The sequence below is a fragment of the Suillus clintonianus genome, assembly GCF_016758775.1.
Source record: "Suillus clintonianus strain FC179 chromosome Unknown DEU56scaffold_71, whole genome shotgun sequence".
Lineage (NCBI taxonomy): Eukaryota > Fungi > Basidiomycota > Agaricomycetes > Boletales > Suillaceae > Suillus > Suillus clintonianus.
The window spans coordinates 174,644-196,086 of NW_024539295.1; the positions used below are offsets into that span (position 1 = coordinate 174,644).

Here is a 21,443-nt window from a genome sequence, read left to right on the forward strand (position 1 = left end):
GAGATCGAGATTCTTATTCGAGAAATCGAATTCACTCGCAAAGCAGGACTGAGTATGTGAAATTCTGAATCTGGCAGGAGGACACAACTTATCAATTCCGTTACGGCTCCAGTCAAACTGCATATACATGTGAGGTTTGTCAATCATCACTGGCAGCGCCCCACACAGCACTCCTCCATCAAGGACTTAGTACTATCTTTCATTTTGTAGGTCAATACTCAGCCACGAGGCACCAGTCATCGACGTGATAGTTGGACAGCCTATGACCGAGGCAACGCCGTCAGTCATGGTGTGGTACTAGTACGGATCTGCAGTTTCTTCTCCATGATAAAATATTGATTATGTATCCATAGACGACGAGGCTGAGCAGAAATTTCAATTGCAAGGCTTTTAGATATATGGAAGCTTTAGAATCTTCAAGTTGATCGTTCATTGCTGGTACCGTACTATCCCGACGTCTTTACCCACCTGCATCACTGATACTATGTCAACAAGTCCCTTGTTCACAGTCACAAATGGCGGGCATCTTGCTGTTAAGCAGCGTCCAAGGACTGGGTTCTGCGGTATGTTATCATGTCAACTAATTCACTGCTCGTTGTTGCGTGCCATTCTCCCACCTGCTTGGCTGGGCGTGCGATGGGCGTGCGATATGCCATGAATATTGGAGTTGATGCCGATCAATGTTCGACCGCGTGTTGGCATACATACTCGTTCGCACTGCCGCACAAACAACATTTCCTATGTCTTCGTACGGGGAGATGAGACCGAGCAGTTTCTTTCAGATATATGAAGTTGATCACTCATTCTTGGTACCATAACTAGCTCGCCACCTTCGTCGCTAATACCTAATGTCACTAGATCCCTTCGAAAGGGAGTTGATTTCAGCCACAAATGACAAGCATTCCGCTGTTCAGCGGCCAAGGACTTGGTTCGGTAAGTTATCATACTAATTGATTCCCTGTTGTTGTATGTTAATGGCTACACGTCACTGCATCAGCGTCCTGGAGGTCTCGCTCGAAGAACTGCTCGGAGAACCACTCGAAGAATGCAAACGACGGATCATTCTCTGCACGCGCATGTTACATGCTGCATGGCATGCTGGTCATCATACATATCATCCTTGTTATCTTTTATGTCCGTCACTGGGAACACCGTGTGATTGTCTCAATCACATCAACAAACAATGATTTCTGGCCTGTGCTGCTGAGTGCTTCACTGCAAGCATTCTATACTGTACGTGTCCACTATTATCTTAATAATACACCACTGACAGGATTTGATCCAGATCTACACGGCTGTCTTACTCTTCCTTACTCAACGGCTTGCGATTTCGAGAACACTTGTATGCCGTCTGAAATTAACTGCGATTCACGACATTTCTAGCGCATGGGCGGGCCTCGGCTCTGCACTCAGCAGCGTCTGGCGACAATCTGACATCCCTGCCTCGTTGTGGACGACTGCTGGCGTAACAGCCTACCTTACGAGCATGTCCGTGCTGCATGTCACCTCTTCCACTCTCCTACAATTCCAACCGTTCAATGCTTCTATGGCGACTTCTGTGCCAACAACACTAGGATGGCTATATGACCTGTCAATATATTCTGACGTAAACTGGGGTTCCATTACCGCATCTCTACCAGTCATCAATCAATTGTCTGGCATGGTCACTCCAGGGTTATCCAATACTACAGTCTACGACACGCTCAAAACAAGCTCCATAACCGGAAATGCAACTGTGAATGCAACGACGATAACCTCGCATTGCGGATTGCTTTCCAATGTCACATACAATGCTGATGCGAGCATGGCCTACGTATCGTTTAGCGCGAATGGTGAAAACTCTTATAATGGATGCGAGTGTTCCCTGTACGTCGTCGTGGCTGGTGTGATGTTTTCAGCTGATAAATGTCTACAGGGTCAGACCAGATACAAATTCTACCGTGGAGTATTTTTGATTATTCCACTCCTTCCGCGGTAAGCATTCTCCGAGATAAGTTCCGTGGACGCTCGGAACTGAACAATGGTTGTATGGCAATAGCTTGATGTAAATGCTATACAGCCTACTGTCTCACTCATGGTCTCTGCATTATTAGAGATCGAGCCCTCAGTACAAGAGGCGGTTGCTGTAAACATGTCTTGGGAATATTACAGTGCGTTTTGCTTGTTTGTAATGCACGCATGATAATAAAAGTTTCCGCAGACTATACTTATACCAATACCAATACCAGTATTGATGTCATTCCGTACGAGATTCAGGTCTATTTTATGCAATGCTCGCTGTTAGCCAACACTACAGAGGGGGTGGTCGACATACAAACCAACAATTTACTGAATCCAGCGCCCATCTGGCAGCCATCCACGCAATGGGAGATATATCAGTGGACGAATGTTAGTGATTGGGCAACAGCAGTGCGTTACACAACACTCATTTTTAAAGGTTATGGAAAGTTCAATGATCCACTGTTTATTCCAGATTGGCCTCGCTTTGCCTACCCCTGTCAGTAGCGGGTATCCATTTGGAGATCCATTGCTACATCCCACCCAACCCTCTATTGCGGATGAGTGAAAATGTTACCTTGACTGCACCGTTTCAGTGGCTCACCCACGGTTTGACTTCTAGGTATATTATGTCATTGGTGGGCTTGAATCTCACCGCTGAGGAATTACAAAACGGAAGATCGGTTCCTCCTAATGCCACTTTCGTTTTGAGACCGGATATATTAGAACTGGCTGTTGCGAAAGCAGCTGCACAACTTATTTGGATAGGTAAGATATCACTTTTGGTCTGACTTCCTCAATCATTGCCCTGTTCTTACTCATTCTGTGTCACTTGCTCAGCGGGACGATTCAGCCCATCCAATGGAGGACTTCAGCCTGGCAACGGGATGGCCTATGTCGATGAGGTGTTTATTGCCCTCCGCCTCAATGTCAGTTTGAACTGCACGGAACCTATCTTCAATTGACTGACGAAACATATTTTAGATCAACCTTCTTCCTGTGAGCCCGTGATAGTATCTACGCAATATCAATTTATTGAAGATCATTCTAGTTGTGTTTTGCGGCATCTGCATCGGTGATCATGTTAGGACTGGCGCTACTCATGACACGAGCATCCGATGCATCACACGACAGTCAGGCTGCCATCCCAGATATAGGCGTACTGCAACTCTTGTGGTTGGGTCATCGTTCAGCCTCTATCAATGAAGTCCTGGAAGATGTGGAGCATCCAACAGAGGCCAATCTGCGCCGAGCAGGCATGGTAGATGTTTGTTTTGCAAAGACGATATCCGACGAACAAGAATTTGGGAGTTCAACTGATAGTCTCACTAGTGAAGCTGACCACGGTCATGACGATGAGATGTGATTTATCATTTGGGTTTGAGTATATTGGCGGCGGTAACTTTTGGACGGTTCTTTTATGTACTACTACGGCTATGAATTGAAGGACTGTCTTGAAATCTTGAGCGAGTCGAAGAGTTGATGCAACCGCCAACGATGTGTAATAGGAAACCTGGGCGTCTAGCACTATAGACGGGTTCAACGGACCAACATACATCACAAGTTTCACAACTTGCACTCTCATATATATCTTCGCAACAAAGCAGCATCTGACATGCAGCACTTCCGAGTCTTCCTCTTCTGAGCAGGCGCGAAAGGTAGAATCCTATCCTGCTCGCGATGGTATTCCTACTGTACCCCCATCAATGAATGTCAGGCGTTTTGAATGGCCCTCCGATGCGTTTAGCGTTACAATTGACAAAAGCGTATGGAGGGTAAACAGGGACGGAATTAGAATCGGACACCAGTCCACTGGTGTTTCTAGGGAGACATTTATCATCCCTGTGCGTTGGGTGGCTACGTCAGGGCAGCCGTCGGTGTTGGGTGGGCTGTGCATCCGCCGTGGACGAGACGTCTGGCTACTATTGCAGAGCCCATTGCTCCTGTCGAGATAATGGTGATGATTGTGGGGGTGGTGGGGTTGGATTAGGACCACTGAGTTGTTAACGTATTCGTGTACTCTGGATAAATAATGGAATTCCCGGACAGAAGACCGGGAAGGCTACACAGAGTTGTCCTTAGTGTCAACCACACATGATCGAAGTAGCCTCGATAGACTCAACGTCCAGAGCCATTCCAAGAGTAGAGTGCCTGAATTTGAAGGGCTTCAGCAAGGGTTGCACAAGACGCCTATAGGCTATATCAACACTTAGCATCGTACAGATCAGGAAGTGCGGACGGTCTACCTGGTTGATGCCGATGACATGAAGCCCGATTCAGTCACACTCAACCACACTTGAAAGTTGAGCTACCTCACCCGGTCCACCGTATTCGCGCAATCATGGATCGATAGTGGTTAGGCTCGAGTAAATTGCCGCGCCACTAACCGAGTCATGCAGCACGCACGACTTGATCTTCTTTCTCGACTCCTACAGAACTTCACGATGATGAGTCATATGTACTGATCTCGTGTACAATAGTTCCACGTCGAGGTTCGCCGTTCGGATGAATAAGTGTGTTTCATAAAAATTCACGGTTCGACTGTATATAGTCGAGCAGACAAGGTCATGCATCATGTTGGTTTGCAGAGATGAGAAATAGGTTATAATGTTCTTGAATCAGTATACAGTTTCAGACGTCCCAAATTCAGCGACGTACGGGATTAGGACTTAGGATTGTTTCCTTGAGTTATATTGGAGTTCGTCGATGATAACATGGAAAAACTGGTGTCGTTTCGTTGTTGGCCAACATCACCCATACCCTCGCAGTCATCCACCAACCACTAGTGTCCCGCGTATTGGCGGACCTGACGTACGTCAAGCAAAAAAAAATTTGTTGGGTCAATTGGACTCACGAGTCGACACTGCCTCCGTCTCATCAACTCTTCTTCGATTTCCTGAAGTACGTCTGCAAGGAGATCCGACTTTGGAAGTTCTTCGAGCACGGGAGGCACGCTATCCGGAACCCATGGTTTCTTCCTTTCCTTCCCTTTATCTCCACGATTGGTTCGTACTATGCCATGTACCTTTTCAAGGGCAGTCCATGCATCTTCGTCGTCAACGTCAACCACTTGCCTCTCGAAAATCGACGCCTTGGGTTTTGGAGCAGTAAGGACATGACGCTGTCGTTTCGCGGTGTTGAAAATAATGTTGCCCGCATCAGTGGGCATCCAAGGGGGTTGGTGTTTATTAGCTGCACCCGTAGCAGTTGTCGTATTTGAGGCTGCGAGAGACTCAAGGTAGGCGTGGAAAGCGAGGGCATCGTAGGGCAGCAGGTACCTTGATAGAAGGCCCAGGTCAGTGTCGGTTCAAAATGGACAACAGACGATAGCGACAGATGGTAAACACGAATATAAAATGAAAACAAGAACAATGATGATGAAAACATACGTTAATAGACGTCTGAGAGTTGCGAGGTCACTCACAAGTTGCTTCGTCCGTGGACCGACCTTGTGCCATACGGGGTCTAGTTGCCTGGGGACTACTGCATCAAAGAAACGGAAATATGCGGACTCTACATTAAGATCATCAAGCTCAAGCTGCGAGATAACGAATAATAATTTGTTCAGGTGCAAAAAAAAATGCCAGTTCAAAGACACTTACTGTCTTGTTAGATCTCTTGAGCTCGGAAAGGGTGACGTTCATACATTGGAGCATCGCATGAATTGCCTCCGTAGGCACTGTAAAATGCTGATACAACTACAACTCAACGACATCCGCTTAATGGGTTTCAAGCGCGTTTATGACGTCTTCGTGAAATCTAGAGCCATAACGGATGAGAAATTACGGTAACATGAGCACTAGAACGCGAACAACACGAATATCAGCGAGGAAGGGTCCTACCTATTGAATGTGGAGGGGAGGGGGGTGGGTGGGCTCCCCAGCTGGCCTTGGGGCAAACGGCCAAACCAGGTGCTGTGGGGAGCCCAAGAGCCCAAGGAGGAAGTCAAAGGGGTCAACATCACTCCCCAGCTGGCCTTGGGGCAAATGGCCAAACCAGGCGCTGTGGGGAGGACCTTGTTTTAAAGAAGAAAGGGAGGGCCTGTAGGCGGTAGGATGGGTTGCTGATTTGTCAGCAAGGTCACACGTTATGGTGTTTTACCAGCGCCAAAATTGTGTATTCATTTACATTTCATATTGGATACTAGACGGTGCGGCCAAGTGACCATAAAACTACTTATATTGCTAGCAACTATTTATCATTTAGCTATAGCCAAAGAGGGACTGGGAGGAGCTCATTCAGACCTCATGAGCTTCAAGAGAACAACAACCTTTGCGTTTACAAGGGATTGGTATAGGAGGGCAAGGCGTTGTAGTCAGCTTGGCATCAATGAACTTTGAGGGGTGGTCAAGTTTAAAGTGTCGGTTGACATGGTCAACCGCGTTATTTACTTTGAGAGCTCCACAGCCGTTGGGGCAATACAACTGAAGTGAAGGTGAGCTTATCTCAGAGGTATGAAAAATAAAGCTACCAACGTGCTTCTTTGCATGAGAGATGAAGTCGTCACTGTCTTTCAGCTTCTGACCGCAGGTATGACAGTTGTGGTTAGGCCCAGTCAAAAATTTTCCAGACAACCCAGATGACGGCCGCTGAACCTGCGCGGTAGGACCAGGAGAGGGCGATCGCCTACCGCTGGGGTAGCGCATGGTGTGATCAAGAGGTGAAGGCTGAGAATCTGATGACGGAGGTCTGGCAGGGGTTGGGGATAGGGACCTTGTGTTGGTAGAAGGAGAGCTTGGGGGTCTGGTTTGCACAGACGCCTAAAGGTGTGTCAGTTGGAGGGATCAAGCTTTCTAAAAGGCATACCCTGGATGTCAAAGAGTGGCGCATGCTGGTGATGCGCCCTCTGGTGGCTGAGGCGGACCTTTCAGAGCCCACAGGCGAAGCCTATGAAGCATCAGCATCCTGCAGCCAAAAGCTAAAGTTACTTACACTCGGGCTACTACTCCTACTCCCTCTCAAAGCAGCAGCATATCCAAGAATCATAGGGTTGCAAGCTTGGTAGGAAGGCTAGAAAGCTGTGAGCAGCGACCAATAGAATCAAAAAAAAAACAAAAAAAAAATCACCTCCTTCTGTGCCACTAAGGTGACGTCAACATACTCCCCAGGAGGGCCTTTAGTGTACTCCACAAAGTCCTCCCAACTCGCTTGGTTCCAGATCCCAGCATGGCTGAAGTGACCTCCAGCCTCTTCTGGAAGAGTGCTTTTCCCAGGGACGCCCTGCAGCTTGAAGCCGCACACTGCAACCCCAAAAGCAACGGTGCACAGTCGTATCAGTGACTCAAAGGAGTCAAGAAGACACCCTCCTGCGGCTCTTGTTTGATCCATTGGATCATTGACAGTTACCCGCTTAAAAATTCTATCCTTCTGGTAAGCCATGTGGTGTGGATGCACTGCTGGCACAGGGATCTAAAAGCACAATGAGTTCAACAAGCTGATCGGACTTTATAAATTTCAAGGACATCCAAAAAATGTAATTTTCCGGGTCCACCCGGCTGGGACGGAGTGCAAAAAAATCCTGGGGCATGGATGGATAAGCAGCCATATGCATGCTCTGAATGACTGAATCCTATGGAAAGGGGTGATCAGCTTCTTGCTAAGCGCGTTTGTTTGGCTTTCACCTGTCAGACCCCCAATCACTCGCAGAAGGTAGAGTATTTATATATATATATATTGGAAATCAATGGCAGGCATAGTAAATTTACGGTTTAACAACGCTCGCTCCTCTTTGCGGTTACCAGTACCTTCCAATCGAGACTGTCGCAAATGCTGATTACCCTGTGATTTAGTGAAATGTGTGCAGCCATCTAATGTTGATTCCCAGTGAAAACCCAACATGATGGGATCGGGCGCCAGCAGACGACATCTGGAAATTTTTTCTTGACTAGGCAATTTCCCGAGCAAAGCAGAATCCACTCGAGTCCATCCCATATATTGCATGATGGGGCAGGATGATATAGGATTTTCACCGTAATTACATATGTCTCCCGATTCAATCATATTTATAATAGTTAAATGAATGGGATGTATTGTGACGACAGTGGTGTGACCGTGTGGGTCTGATTTTCGTCGTCGTTTACATATTTCACGCGATTTAATCATATTTATCAAATAAAATGTATGGTGACGAGAGCGGACAGCATAGGATGACATAGGATGTAACAGTGCAGTCGGGAATTACTGTAAATAGCAGGGCGGGGGCGAAAACGCACGAAAACGGGGGGGAACATGCAGGCAGGCAATGAAAAAGACAGATAACAGAAGGAAAAACATACTAGTATAGTACACCATCGCAAACGACACAATCAGAACCCTTGGTCCACGTCCCTGCGCTCTGCAATCGCTCTGCGTCGGCCTTGTACTCATCCTGCTGTGCGGTTGCGAGCGCTGCCCAATACACGTGGAATTCTTCGGTTGTTCCACTCGTATCATTGACCTGCTTCAGCCAACGCCACGCGCATAAGTTTCTGCGTGACAAAGGTTAGTGCGAAACATTAAGATATAGGCAAACTAATACTTACCAAGCGTTCTTCGCGGCACCCGGCCACATCTTCTTCTTTCCCTCGGTTTTTACAACTGACTTGGTGTTGTGTTCGTCGTCGTTCGTTTGCTTGATCGGGCTAAGCGCTGGGGCACTGCAGGACTGTCTTGGTGATTCCGAAATGAAATTTGGTGTGGGCTGTGCATATATGCGCCCTAGAACACAATGTGGGAGCCAACAGCATGAAAAAATTGAGCAACTCACACAAGAGCATCTGAGAGAATCCAGAAGGAGTAGACCCTGCAAATGAGTGAGGATCATTGAATAAATCTGGTGAAGCAGCGGTAAAGATAGGGGCACGGGAGCTTGTGATCTGAGTCTACTCGAAAGATTGTACATTTGCGCAAAGAGACAGGATTTTGAAATCATGCAAGTATCGATATCGAGCAGTGGGTCCAGAAGGAAAATCCATGTTGCTGGCGGACATGGTGGTAGCAGAGAGACATCTGTTGGGGATGTGGTGAGTGTGCCTGTCAGACGACTCCGAGGGAGTTGTTCGGTGCACGTGAGCAAACACATCTGGACTTCAACGAAAAATACGCAACGAGAACGACACAGAACGATATACGATAGACAACATTGACGAAAACGACAACGACAGGAATGATACGATGCATGACGAAAACAAGACGATGCACGACGAAAACAATGTGATGCACGACGAAAACGATGCGTGTAACGTGTCTTCATTAGGGGAGCTCAGAGTAGCCCGCTGTCCGCTGTTGCTTTCGCTTTCGCTGTTGTCCGAAACGAATTATTTTCCAGCGGGCGCAAAATAATTCAAATTAAACCGCATATACCAAATCGAGCTCATCGTTTATCACGCCCATCAGTAGTTCATCGTCCAAGCTTGTATATGGCTGGTAAATCCAAGAACCCCAAGATCTCACTACCGGAAATTCCGTGGAGCGAGGATGACCATTCACGAGTGTGGAAACTCATCGCGGAACTCAGTCAAAAAGCTAATTACAAGGTGTTGTTTGGAAAGAAAGACCAACACGAGGTGAGTAATACTAAGCTTTGCTATCAGTGCCATTAACTTCATGAATCCATCAGAATACCTCTGGCGAAACGAAGGCCAGTGTCTACAAGCGGATCGGCGCTGTCGTTTTGCCAGAATTCCACGAGATCGATCCCACGGCGACCGGAGACCGTGTAAAAGGCAAACTTGAGTCGTTGAGTTGCCTAATACCACATTTGTTTAGTTTATACTAATACCAGTCATTTAGCCTTACGAAAACATATAAAAAACATGCTGCGAAGCTTCGGAATCCAGGTCTGCGCAGACTCTAAGTCTGCGTCTGTGACAAAGTCTGGGTGCACGCTCGGCAAGTCTTGGTGCCGAAGCGATACTCTGTGAGTGGTAATCGCCATCGAATCTTGTTCAGCGACTCAGTCAGCAAGAGCATCGAGGAGGGAGCAGTCACTTACATGCGCTATGGTGAGTGGTCTACAAGTTACATCTTTTACAGGATACTATTGCTGAATCCAAATGTCGGCCTTGCTGTAGACACGTGGTGTCCCACATACAGGTTGTACGTTCAGCGCTTCTTTCTGCCGTTTTATGTGCTAGTTGGCGCTTACTGTGCTTCAAGTCGTCGTGATTGATACAACCTCTTGGCCACATCAGTCGACAAGAGATGCTTTATCGCATTGATCTTGTACTAATAGGTGACCAAGTAAATCGGTTTTGGTTGGCTGCGGTACTATCATCACCTGAGGGAGAACCAGCATTTCGTTCCGGTACGCATCATTTGGTCTTTCAGAGGCTGGAAACTACCTTCTCAGCATGCTTGGTTATATTACTTCTCCTCACTACTACAAGTTGGTTCCGCCCACAGATTTTCACGCACAAGTTTGACCACCATGCGGACGCGCAGCTCCACGTGTTGGCTGGCCCATGTACACGCGAGATTCTGCACATCCTTAATCGATACGGTACGACATCTAATCAAGCGATGAAGGGCACTACTCTTTGACGCATTCTCATCGAGCCCACTGATATCAGATGCTTCCCGCATAACACGATACTTACAGCTGTGCTGGGCTCCACGGATTGTGACGAAGATATGATTCCCTCGAATGGGCTAAGGGTCTGTTCGTTGTAACTCAGTGAGTGCCGTCACAGAGGCTCGAACTTTGTTTGCTCAGGATTTGAAGGAACCGAGATATGAGGTCCGAGTGATGCAGGGTACTTACCATAAATGCCGCGTCTGAATCACAAGTATAAAGGTAGGAGATTAATATTTCATGATCATCCGTATACATCCGTACTCACAAATTCATTCAATCTTCCACCATGACTTTAACTGAACCTGGCGTCTATTGGATCGTGAGTCCCGGCACGGGTATGTTCGCTAGTCTCCCCAGGGATGGGGGACTGCTTTGTGCACTTCCCTTTGACTCAAGTGGCTCCTACCGCCAAAAGGCAGGCTGAAAGACGTAATTATTCTCCTGCCGTCCTGAGCGCTCACACTAAGTTTAGTGGCGCCTAACTATATCGAACCTGATGGCAACAACCCTGAGAGGTACTGCGTTCTCACCGAGAAGTTGGAAAATTATTTCATGTTGGGTGTAAATGCCCTTCAATAAGTTGGTGGTCTGCCGTAAGACCGAACTTGCTGCTTAGACACCACTCGTAGGACGAGAATGTCTTGGGCTTGCCAGAGACCTCCCCCAGCGCTGGCTCATCAAGGAAGCTGACACTACCAGCTACATGTGAGAGATGATCATATCTTTGTTTCAACCTTTCGTGCTGACGCTCACGTGTTGCAGTCTCTACCAGCGTGATGATGACAGTGGCGCCGGCATCGAATTGGCTTGGAGCGTCCAACTTGAAGAAACAGGCAAACCGGTGCGTGCAATTCCTTGTTCCTGAAGTGTCTCTGCTTAATCTAGCGCAGATCTATATCTCGTACAAAGGCCAAACACGAGCCCAGTGTTGGGGCTTCGTGCGCGCCCCATAATAAGCATCGGGATACAGATGCCATCGTGTCATGTATTTACCTAGTTTCTGAAATTGGGCAGTTGTTGTACGATTTGTCTATGCGAATGCCAGCATGTCACTGAGCGGTGGCAAAAAAAATTCGATTCGATTTGCATTGGTGGAATTGGATAAGTACTTGATTCCGAGTTCTCGATGATAGTCGTCGATCACAACGATAGGATCTGCAATAATAGGTAAATAGATTATACGACATCTATATATCAATGCTTAAAATGCAGGTATGAAGAACCAGGACTGGGCTCGCGTTTCGCCTTCGTAAGAGATATAGATCTGCGCTGGATTAAGCAGAGACTCTTTAGGAAGGACTTGCACGCACCGGCGGATTGAAGGTCTGTTGGACGCTCCAAACGAACTTAATGCCAGGGTCACCGTCATCGTCACGCCGTAACTGGTAAAGACTGCAATCCGTGAGCTTCAGCACGCCAAGATAAAACAAGGATGATCATCTCTCACATGTACGTGGAAGAGCCAGTTTCCTTGATGACCCAGCGCTGGGGGGAGTCCAAGCCTGAGACATTCTCGCCCTAAAAATGATGTTTAACTCCATAATTTCGATCTTACGGTAGACCACGAACTAGTTGTTGGATATTGACACCTAATGTAAAAGAATCATTTGTAGCCTCAGTGAGAACGCAGTACACCTCAGGGCTGTCGCCATCAGGTTCAATATAGGTCAGGCGCCACTAAACTTAGCGTGAGTGGTCAGGTTGACGGAGGGTACTAAAGTCTTTCAGCTTACCCTCTGGTAGTGGACACTCGAGCCGAGGGAAGCTGCACGAAGCGACCTTTCGCCTATGTGGACACTAGCACAAGCATCCGTTAAAGTGGAACTGATAATCCAATAGACGCCGGGTTCAGGTAAAGTCATGGTGGATGATGCAGAGATTGAATGAATTTGTGAGTTTGAATGATGGGATGATGAAATATTAATCTCCTACCTTTATACCTGTGATTCAGGCCCAGCCTTAATTCAATCACTCCTCCGAATTAAAGCAAGTGGTCCACTCACGTGTCCAATGAGATGTAGTAATTCAAGTTGTGACTGCGACTTCTCGTCATTCTCATAACTAATCTAACCGGAATGGTCGTTCGCCATTGAGTGGCGTACAGGGTGATGACATTTACCTGAACTTTTGCGGGAGAGCAACTGGAAGCGAAAGACTTACCGAAATATGCATGCTGTTGGGTTCATGGTAAGTACCCAGCTGGTTCAGGCTTGTTATGATTCGAACTCGGTTCCTCCAAACAACTCCAAACTCTAAGCAAACAAAGTCTGTAACGGCGATTTGAGCACCCATGCGCATGGTATTCACAACGAAAAGGCCCCACTACTCAACATGATCAGAAGCTCAGATTAATGCGTAGCGATCACCGAGCGGTACAACATATTCTCACTCCCCGTATGATCTCTCGAGTCTCATACCTTCAGCCATCGCCTTGCCCTTCCTTCGTTGATGTCTCTCCTTCGTTGCTGCCAGTGTTTTCATTGATTATTTTTGTGACTCTCGTTGCGCTTCCTGTTGCCGACTCAGCGATGTGGCAGTTGATCTTCGCTCGACTTCCGAAGTAAGCTTCAAGTCTAACTACATACTACTAGAGCCTACGGGCCCAGGAGGCTTGGACTAAGGATGGACAATGCATCGCGCGACAGTCGGGCTGCCATTCCTAAGATAGGCATCATCTGCAACTCTTGCATCAGTGAATTGAGGAGTCCTTGATATTGTACCCGTGTGACCTATAGAGAGATATAAATTTGCTCTTGCTAGGTATGGGTATTTAAAGTGCGAGAAATTTGTGATGTTGCTATATACCTATGTAAGTCTGCGAATCTAGACGACATTTAGTATTTTGTGACGAGGTCACGTCTTCGCAACACCATGGCCGGTAAGAGATGACAGCATAGGTGTGTTCGCCTTGTCGAGCATAGTCGTTTCCGTTATTTAAGTTTTCAATTACAAGGGTATATAAGACTATCTCACGGGCAGCGTTTTTCGCAATGGTCCTCGTATCTGTATTTGCAAGGGAGTTTGCGATAATGTGTCGTTGTTGGGGCATCACAGCCGGTAAGAGATGACAGTATAGGTGTGTTCGCCTTGTCGAGCATTGTCGTTTCCGTTATTTAAGTTTTCAATTGCAAGGGTATATAAGACTATCTCACGGGCAGCGTTTTTCGCAATGGTCCTCATATCTGTATTTGCAAGGGAGTTTGTGATAATATGTCGTTGTTGGGGCATCACAGCCGGGAGGAGATGACAGGGTATCCCAGTAACCCTGGTTGAACCTTCTCATATTCCCCAATTCAAGTTGTACATTATAAGGCAATTTTTCACGGTTTGCTGATGCCAATGTATGGTCTGCAATATGTCCCAACCGCAGACTAACAATTCCGCAACCAGTGCCGCACTTACCAGGGTATTGAATTCCCACAGGCAGACTACTATACGTTCAGCAGATGCCTATCATTAATTAATATTCTTGCTTCCAATCTGAAGTGAAGAACAAAGCCGAGCATTGCACTGGTGATGCATTGATGATTGTGGTTCACATTACTGTAGCGCACAAGATCGCTTGTCGTGAATCAGTCCCATCGTTGAGTGCATAGTATTTGGCTTTGACTCGGAATCATGACATCGAATCTGCATACCATACTGCTTATTGCCGACCAAAGGGGATCGCTTGTAGTACTTACAATAGATACGTGCGGACGATGCAGGAAAGTACAACGTAAACGATGAATGACCCCTTGCATGCTAAAAAAACAACGTGCAGAGCGCCCCCCTGTATTGACTCGGCGGGGTAGTATGGTCATTTGACACGTCTGGACAACATCATGACTCAAGATCCAGGGAGATGACACCTGTGAGGAGTGAGAATGCAGCGATGTAAGAAAGTAGGGAGGCGTACGATTGACCCTTGTCAGATTCAACCCAACACCTCCACATTCCAGGGACATCGAGCATGACCTGTGCGGTATTGCCCATCATGAAAACTCGGACAGCCTGATCTCTTTGACTACGACCCATCGACCCATGAAACCTAAACTGAAAGATTAAATTAATTCAGATAAGCAGGTACGAGGTCATCAGAAGATTCGCACTTGACATGGGGTATCTTCTTCTCCGCAAGGAAGTCGGAGATAAGTTTGAGACGCTCGTCTCCGAAAGATCAAAGAGGAGCGCGAGGCTGCTCAAGCCAAGAGGAAGGCTGAAGCACGAGAGGGAAAACGCAGCAGCGCACAAGCTTACCGTTGTGCATGAGACATTCGGTCCACTGCGAGATTATTATGGTCTGTATATAGCATCAGCACCACGATCGCTGTGGTCGTTGGACTTCAAGCCGCACCTTGTCATCAGGGCTTTGCATAGCCCACTTCCCCAGATGCTCCATCATTTGCTAGGAGACGAAATTCAAAAGGGGATTTCAAAAGAAAACACGACAACCTACATTCATCTTTGTGGAGGGGAGGAAGCGCGACATTGTTTTACCTTGACCTATGGAAGCAAGCACCTTCCTAGGGCTCCGACCTATGACCACTTCTCTCTCGTCTACGGCAACTTGCGTCAGATCATGCCAATGATAAGACGTGGCGACATACCTGGTATACTGCTACCTCCAACTTGAACGACTTGCAAAGACTCGAGGCCAGTGAGTGCTCCAAGCTCGTTGAATAGTGCTGCTGGTACTCCAGGAAAGGTTGATTGGCTGTATGCGGGTGAGTACTGGTCACGGTGCGCGTAATGTGTGGAGCGGACTCACAGATTTGCAACTCTACCGGAGCCATCGCAGGTGACGCCATTCCACATTCATTCACTCACTGCTCTGTAAAGCAGCTTCTTCCCCCTTTGCAACTCCCCGACCCGAATCTCAAATTCCAAAATGACGCGCCACAAAATAGCGCTTCCTGCAGTCCTGAAAATGATGTCAACCCATGACAGCCGGAGCAAAACGATATCACAAACCTTTCGCTCTCTGCAGCCGCAGCAAGTCCGCTCCTCGTCCGTTCGATCTCACTCTGCCATCGCACTTTCTCCCACCCTGGGACCCACACTTCTGCGATACGCCGTGAAATGCTCTTTTCTCTTGGGCCTCCATTGGCTGTGCTTTGTCCGAGTTGAGCCCGTACGCGACCCCAGATACCGTGCCCTTTCTCAGCTTCTAGAAACATGCCCAACACCAGGCTATTGTCCAAGTAAGTGTCGACGGCAATCTGTAGTCGATCCCTCAGGACAGCTGTCGGAGTAGGACGTCGTAGTATGACTGAATGATTGTACAGTAGCATAAGAGATGCAACCATCATGCTCTCTCTCCGACCAGGATTCTCATTAACACTGGCAGCAGGCTGAGAGTCTAAGACCGTGAGTGCCGCATCTTGAGATGAGGAAGTAAGCAGCTCGACAAAGGCTCGTAATTTTATCCAAGCTTCCCGGTCCTTCCACTGCTCGTGAGCGCAGCTAATCGTATCATCGAGGCTGCGTTTTACACGAAGAACTACCATACCACCCGTACCCTCGATCTTGACTGAGCGCTGGATAACACGTAGTGCCGCATTTTCGTTACCACTAAGCCATTCCATCTCAGCCCAATCCCACCATAACTGACCAACGAAAGGCTGGGTGTGTGTGTGCTGAGAGGTTACGGGCACCGTTTGATAGACCTTACGGGCATCATCGACGTGCTCGCGCAAGCGCTCGAGACGTGCGTGGGCTGCCCAGTGCGGTAGGGAATCTCGAGCTGTCGACAAAAAAGTCCGCGAGAGCTTCAGAGCACTGCAACACCAACATAAGTGCTACTGACGCACACATCAATAAATGAACTGCACCTTTTGGTATTGAGGGCTGCCTCAAATGCTAAAGCGTAAATATCCCACTCATAGTCCTCGCTACCGCATCTAAGCTGGCTGAACACGGCTCGTACGAACTCCTTGTCGATCTCTTGCAGATCAGCCGCGGCTCAGGCCGTCGGTTTGACCCAGTTTGGCATGTCCCACGATTTGAAGCCGGGCCGTGCACTGCACTGAGTTTCACTGGCCAAGATCAATCCCCCCAAATCATCATCGATCAACGCACCTACTCATCTAACCATCTTTCAACATGGGCCCCATGGATCCCGTAAGTAACCATCAAGTTGTGTTCATGCATGATCGCTGAAGTGATCATTAGCAATTAGCACGTGCCCCAACTCTTTTGCCACCGAGGGCGCCTGATGTGCGCTACTATGGACGAAGAAGGTCTACTCACGTTGAGGCGGGTCGTTTAGAAGATGCGGTGATGCGAGATGTGACCGGAAGGGTGCGATTGGGGGTTTGGAGGAGGCTCAAGGCGTTTCTCTGTTGTTGCAACGCTGGGCATGACACGGCGTGAGTTTGAGGTCCTGTGTGCTGAATTAAGGCGAGTCCGCTGTGTCTTATCAATGATAGTTTTCTTGTTTACCCTGTATTTTCAGAAGTCAGAGGAGATTATAGCATTCTGCAAGATTGTGCGCGTGTCTGTACGAATTTTAGTGTTAGAGATTGCTCCGAGACCGTGCCGTCGCTCAAACGGACATAATATGGTACAGGTATCTCGTCAACTTGTGTTGCAACCCGGAGGGAAGAATGGACTGGAGGGATCAGACGCAAGGACTCCCGACAAATGTTGTTCAGATATGGCAAGTTCTGCAAGGTGTTGTGTAAAGACTCGATTTCTTCAGGTGACAGTCGCGATATCGGGGTAGTCGGTACGATAGAGAGAGGTTCCGTACGAAGACGAGTCTGCAAGCCTGGATGTCTTGCAAGGAGCAGAAACGTCCACGTCAGAGCGAGAGATGTCGTATCAGACCCTGCGAACATGAAGGTATTGATGTTGTGCAATATATCTTCGTTGGAAATTCGCTGATCTGGTGGGAGGTCTGTCGCAATATTGGATTTCACTAAGAATTTGTCAGCCAACCGACAGAAAGAAATGACAGTTGACTCACGCAACATATGAGGAACCGCTCTTCTCTCCATCCAAAATCCTGGATTTCTCCTGCTGCTCTAGCTTTCCTGCTACGTGGCGAATAGTTTTCTTGGCATCTGTGGACGGTCTTGGCCCTCTTATCGGGCTGCATTGCAAGCTCAGCCAGGATTACATTCATGAGTAAATTGATTTAAACATACGAAAAGGCTATTTCAGGATTGGAAAGTAAATCCCCAGAACTGTCCTAACCCCATCTCCCTGCGAGACAGCAACCTCGGACAATACGCAGCAAAGAGCTCGTCCGACTCGTTCTGTATAGCGTTGAAGTGGTCAAAGCCTGGGGTGATACGTGATGGTCAGGTAAGGATGGATGCACGACCCAACATGAGTTACCTGCTAACCCAATTACGTCGAAGGTCGCTCGGCTGATCCAGTGACAGACGTCTATTCCAAAACGGCCGGAGTTCTGCTTGTCCGAGGCTGCCTGGTCTTCCTTCACTTCCTGAATCGTATCTATCCATTTATCTTTGAGCTCTCTCCTTTGCTAAAGACAAAGAGCACAAGTGCAGCATATTTGAATGGAAAATGCAGGAGTGGCAACGCGCCGTTGACGCTTATGAACATGACCCTCTGCAGCTGGCATACCAAACCAATGAGGCTCGTGATAATTCTTCGAGATTACCACGGTTTTTCGTAGATTATGCTTCTGTAGTACATGTGTGCTACAGAAACATGGGTAAAGGGTGAGAAGGCGTTCGTCCCACTGCATCGAACAGTTGTTCGCGAGTTTCGTGATTTAAAGAAGAGTTACTCACAGGACCAAGCCCTCTTATACGGACGTTCCTGCCATATTTCTCTACATAGGCAGCATGAGTTTTGGATGACCTGAGTGGTCGAGGGTTCGAACGAGTTGGGTAAGGGAGGTCAACCAATGTATGAGTGGGTTGGGGTGAGGCAAGTTGTGCTGGGCGGCGGCTCCTTGGCACCTCTGCAGACGCCGTGACCGACGAGGCCAACTGTAGCGTATGCCCGTTAGAGGGGCGATCGAAGCGTTACCATGATAATCATAAGAGGCTGAGCGTTTCGACGCCGACCTCTTTGACAACATATGCCAGGACGGAGTGAGCGTTGTCGTCGAAGATGTGTAATTGGCTGCAGGGATAATGACCGTAATGTGCTCGAGGAGTCCGATGAATGGTTGATACGTGCTTGACGGTATTCGTGTGTACAAAGATAGTGCCAGGCATGGACGTTGTGACGATGGAGGCCGGCACTCGCGAGTCAGAGCAGCCAATCTGAAGGACCTAAATGACAGTAAGAAAACGTGGCTAACAACGGAGGGGTGTGCGACAAGGCACAAGGCACACCTTGGAGTTCTGCGGCATGGTGGCCGAGTCCTAAAGAAATAGGGATTATCTTTGATTATACTTTGTGCCCACTCCTCGTTGGCGTTGAGGGGGTCCTGTGTGCCGTTGGGCCGAGTCATGATGTGAAGGGTTGAGAGGCGAAGGGCAGGGTGGTGAGTCTTCGTAGATCAGTAAGACTAAGCAACTGACTGAGGATTGAATTGAGGGCCCATGCACTGAGCGTGGAGGTGTTCTAACCTAATGGATAGTTAGCTTGCTTCGGACGTTATGGTTTGCAGTGGTCTTACCGAATGACCGCCGTTCAACCGGGCGGTTATCGGGTAACGGAACGTGCCCGTTGGGCTCATGCGGTGTTGCGACAGGACGTCTACATAGCTTCGGAGCGAGACTTGTCAAGGGGGACGCCAAATTTTGATAGGTTGACAATTCCATATGAGACCTGGCCGTTAGTAACGGATAGGGGATTGAATCGGGGTCCGATGTGCAGTGCCGGTTTGGACGGTGTATATCCTGCGATTGAGAATTATGAGTTTTTCTCTTCATCTGCGAAGACATGGCCGCAATAAGTGACAATTCAGTTACCTCTTCTTCATCGCCACCCCCCATAACCGTCACGGTTACTGCCCGTATCCGCCTCGAGGTTGCCACTGCCTGCTGCACCAACAACATCGCCCAATGGTTCACTCCCCAGGGAGTCCCTAGCCATCCTGCGCATGTTACTGGATACCCTATGCCTAACTGAGTGTGCATAAACATATCCCGATCCACGAATCTGGTTTAAAGGGTGAGAAGCGCCATTACAAGAGCCAATGGCTGCACTCACATCCCAACATTGTGTGCCTCCCAGTCGTCCAGCTCTCCTTCAAAGCGTGCCCTCGGTGGAGCCAGCCACCTAACCCAGGTGATGCTTCACAGGTTGCCCCTATCGCCGGCCCAAATTTCCGCATGGCATATAGCCAGCGCGCAGGCCCAATACCGGTGAGTGTCATACCCCCCCTTAAGAACTTTGCCAGCATGACGTCATTGACAAGGGCGGCGACCTTCGTTTCCGATACCCGGCTGCTGCTCTCCCTTAAGAACTTTGTCAGCATGACGTCATTGACAAGGGCGGCGACCTTCGTTTCCGATACCCGGCTGCTAGTTCATTCCAGAACACGTCATGGGCTGTCATGAGTTGCTTCATGCATTCCTCCATCAATCGCAAATTCATGCTGACTCAGAACTGTCCAATCAATCTGCACCCATCATATTAGAAAACGGGTAAAAGGTGGAGGGAGGGGGAGGACCTGCGGCAGAGTACGGTCTCTTCTTCAGCCACCCGCAACACATGGCGCCTGTGATCCTGTTTGGCCAACTGCGCGGGCCCCTAGGAAGGGCATGGAATCCTCGCCAGTGGGTAGATAGAGCCTCCCAAATGCCCAGTTCACACTCATGGATGATGTCAACAACCAGCATACGCAATAGATCGAGTCCAAGCGATCCTGCGAACGCCGATTTGAGCTAATCGTGACCAGGACGGAACCGATCGCACTTGGTGAGCTTGAACTCTGAGAAAACTAGATAGAGATGATGACGATTAGTTAAATGCTGACCATAAATGAGTAGCTGCAAACCACGCACGGCCATATTGAATCTTTGACCTCGTCTAGAGATATGAAGCTGATACTTTCTTCTTTTCCTGCTGCGTTATATTGCGGAGCCAGCCCGTTATTGTCACGGGGTTCATAATCGCCTGCCTCTTTGCCCAAGGGATGGCGAGTTGTTCGGTCGCACTAAAATCCTTCAGCAGCCTTTTCACGACGTTGGTACTGCCAGCCTCAGCTGAACACCTTTCGACCTCGTTTGGGGATTTTAAACTGGTAGATGCCAACGACACAGACCCAGAATGCCTTGAACTAGTACTGGCGTCGTGGGCGCTGGCATTGCGTGGATATGGATGGATGCAATGTGATGTGATACGCCGGCGGGGATTGCAGCCGATCGCCTTCTGGTGCACCTCGTGGGTCCTCGGGGTCATAATGAAGGGTGCATTAGCCTGAGTAAGCTTGAGCTCGAAGGAAGAGAAAGATAATGATCATGAGGTGTAAACCACAACGTAAGACCTATGCACGTCGGATTTGTGACAAATTGCGAAGATTCGGTAGGTTAAACGGCGAAGCTGAGAAGCTGGACTTCGCCAAATGCAAAATTACTGAATCTTGGCTATGATAGGGGGAAGTGTTTCAGGGATCAATGGAGTCAGTTAAAAATTAGGGCACGGACGTTTAAGGAACTCACTTGAAGCGCCGTCGACGGTGATTAAGTACCTTGCTCGCGAGCAAATCTCGAATATTTACGAGACTCGCCACCACGATATAGTGAGCTCGCTGATCAGCGCGACTCGATATATGATGATCTCTTGGATCTCTGAGTCATCTCCAATAAAGTTCGTCTGGTGGAAATTTCTCTCGACTCTATTATTCAATAGGAAGCTGCAAATTAACAATTCATTGACTCACTGACTGTGTAAGGCGCTAGAACAGCCCCTCAATGAGATTTTACAGTCACGATCATCAGCGTAGTTTGATTCGTGATTGATGGAGGAATGATAGCCA

At 48.2% G+C, this 21,443-nt stretch overlaps 8 protein-coding genes across 8 annotated transcripts; 4 read left to right on the forward strand and 4 right to left on the reverse strand.

Moving 5' to 3' along the window:
• Positions 1 to 848: 848 nt before the first annotated feature.
• DEU56DRAFT_915677 (uncharacterized protein) lies at positions 849 to 3,364 on the forward strand (the record flags this gene model as incomplete). The annotated part of the gene is made up of 11 exons (XM_041357772.1): positions 849 to 933; positions 998 to 1,233; positions 1,286 to 1,883; positions 1,916 to 1,974; positions 2,039 to 2,150; positions 2,201 to 2,409; positions 2,474 to 2,562; positions 2,621 to 2,766; positions 2,839 to 2,927; positions 2,983 to 2,997; positions 3,050 to 3,364. The coding sequence occupies 11 exons, from the start codon at positions 849 to 851 to the stop codon at positions 3,362 to 3,364; spliced, it is 1,953 nt and encodes a 650-aa protein (XP_041205426.1).
• A 1,296-nt stretch (positions 3,365 to 4,660) lies between these two features.
• DEU56DRAFT_982692 (uncharacterized protein) lies at positions 4,661 to 5,872 on the reverse strand (the record flags this gene model as incomplete). Its single annotated transcript, XM_041359909.1, has 5 exons — positions 5,841 to 5,872; positions 5,601 to 5,757; positions 5,388 to 5,536; positions 4,853 to 5,276; positions 4,661 to 4,780 (listed from the first exon to the last, which is right to left on the reverse strand). Exons 2-5 carry the CDS (start codon positions 5,652 to 5,654, stop codon positions 4,661 to 4,663), a joined length of 747 nt encoding a protein of 248 aa, XP_041205427.1. The 5' UTR covers positions 5,655 to 5,757; positions 5,841 to 5,872.
• Positions 5,873 to 9,312: 3,440 nt separating this feature from the next.
• Positions 9,313 to 9,883, forward strand: DEU56DRAFT_820196 (uncharacterized protein). Its single transcript, XM_041354062.1, has 3 exons — positions 9,313 to 9,542; positions 9,596 to 9,714; positions 9,769 to 9,883. Exons 1-3 carry the CDS (start codon positions 9,396 to 9,398, stop codon positions 9,830 to 9,832), a joined length of 330 nt encoding a protein of 109 aa, XP_041205428.1. The 5' UTR covers positions 9,313 to 9,395; the 3' UTR covers positions 9,833 to 9,883.
• Positions 9,884 to 10,838: 955 nt separating this feature from the next.
• Positions 10,839 to 11,505, forward strand: DEU56DRAFT_915680 (uncharacterized protein; the record flags this gene model as incomplete). Its single annotated transcript, XM_041357773.1, has 5 exons — positions 10,839 to 10,887; positions 11,025 to 11,113; positions 11,169 to 11,257; positions 11,315 to 11,393; positions 11,443 to 11,505. The coding sequence occupies 5 exons, from the start codon at positions 10,839 to 10,841 to the stop codon at positions 11,503 to 11,505; spliced, it is 369 nt and encodes a 122-aa protein (XP_041205429.1).
• A 132-nt stretch (positions 11,506 to 11,637) lies between these two features.
• On the reverse strand, positions 11,638 to 12,743 carry DEU56DRAFT_820208 (uncharacterized protein). The gene is made up of 5 exons (XM_041354063.1): positions 12,286 to 12,743; positions 12,122 to 12,229; positions 12,000 to 12,070; positions 11,863 to 11,944; positions 11,638 to 11,816 (listed from the first exon to the last, which is right to left on the reverse strand). Exons 1-5 carry the CDS (start codon positions 12,412 to 12,414, stop codon positions 11,754 to 11,756), a joined length of 453 nt encoding a protein of 150 aa, XP_041205430.1. The 5' UTR covers positions 12,415 to 12,743; the 3' UTR covers positions 11,638 to 11,753.
• Positions 12,744 to 15,349: 2,606 nt separating this feature from the next.
• DEU56DRAFT_958603 (uncharacterized protein) lies at positions 15,350 to 16,490 on the reverse strand (the record flags this gene model as incomplete). Its single annotated transcript, XM_041359281.1, has 3 exons — positions 15,350 to 15,455; positions 15,506 to 16,312; positions 16,366 to 16,490. Coding segments are annotated over 3 exons (1,038 nt in total), but the record flags the coding sequence as incomplete, so codon positions are not given.
• Positions 16,491 to 18,546: 2,056 nt separating this feature from the next.
• On the reverse strand, positions 18,547 to 18,968 carry DEU56DRAFT_742251 (uncharacterized protein; the record flags this gene model as incomplete). Its single annotated transcript, XM_041348922.1, has 2 exons — positions 18,547 to 18,786; positions 18,834 to 18,968. 2 exons carry the CDS (start codon positions 18,966 to 18,968, stop codon positions 18,547 to 18,549), a joined length of 375 nt encoding a protein of 124 aa, XP_041205432.1.
• A 434-nt stretch (positions 18,969 to 19,402) lies between these two features.
• DEU56DRAFT_915683 (uncharacterized protein) lies at positions 19,403 to 19,925 on the forward strand (the record flags this gene model as incomplete). Its single annotated transcript, XM_041357774.1, has 3 exons — positions 19,403 to 19,564; positions 19,633 to 19,827; positions 19,881 to 19,925. 3 exons carry the CDS (start codon positions 19,403 to 19,405, stop codon positions 19,923 to 19,925), a joined length of 402 nt encoding a protein of 133 aa, XP_041205433.1.
• Between the last annotated feature and the right edge of the window lie 1,518 nt (positions 19,926 to 21,443).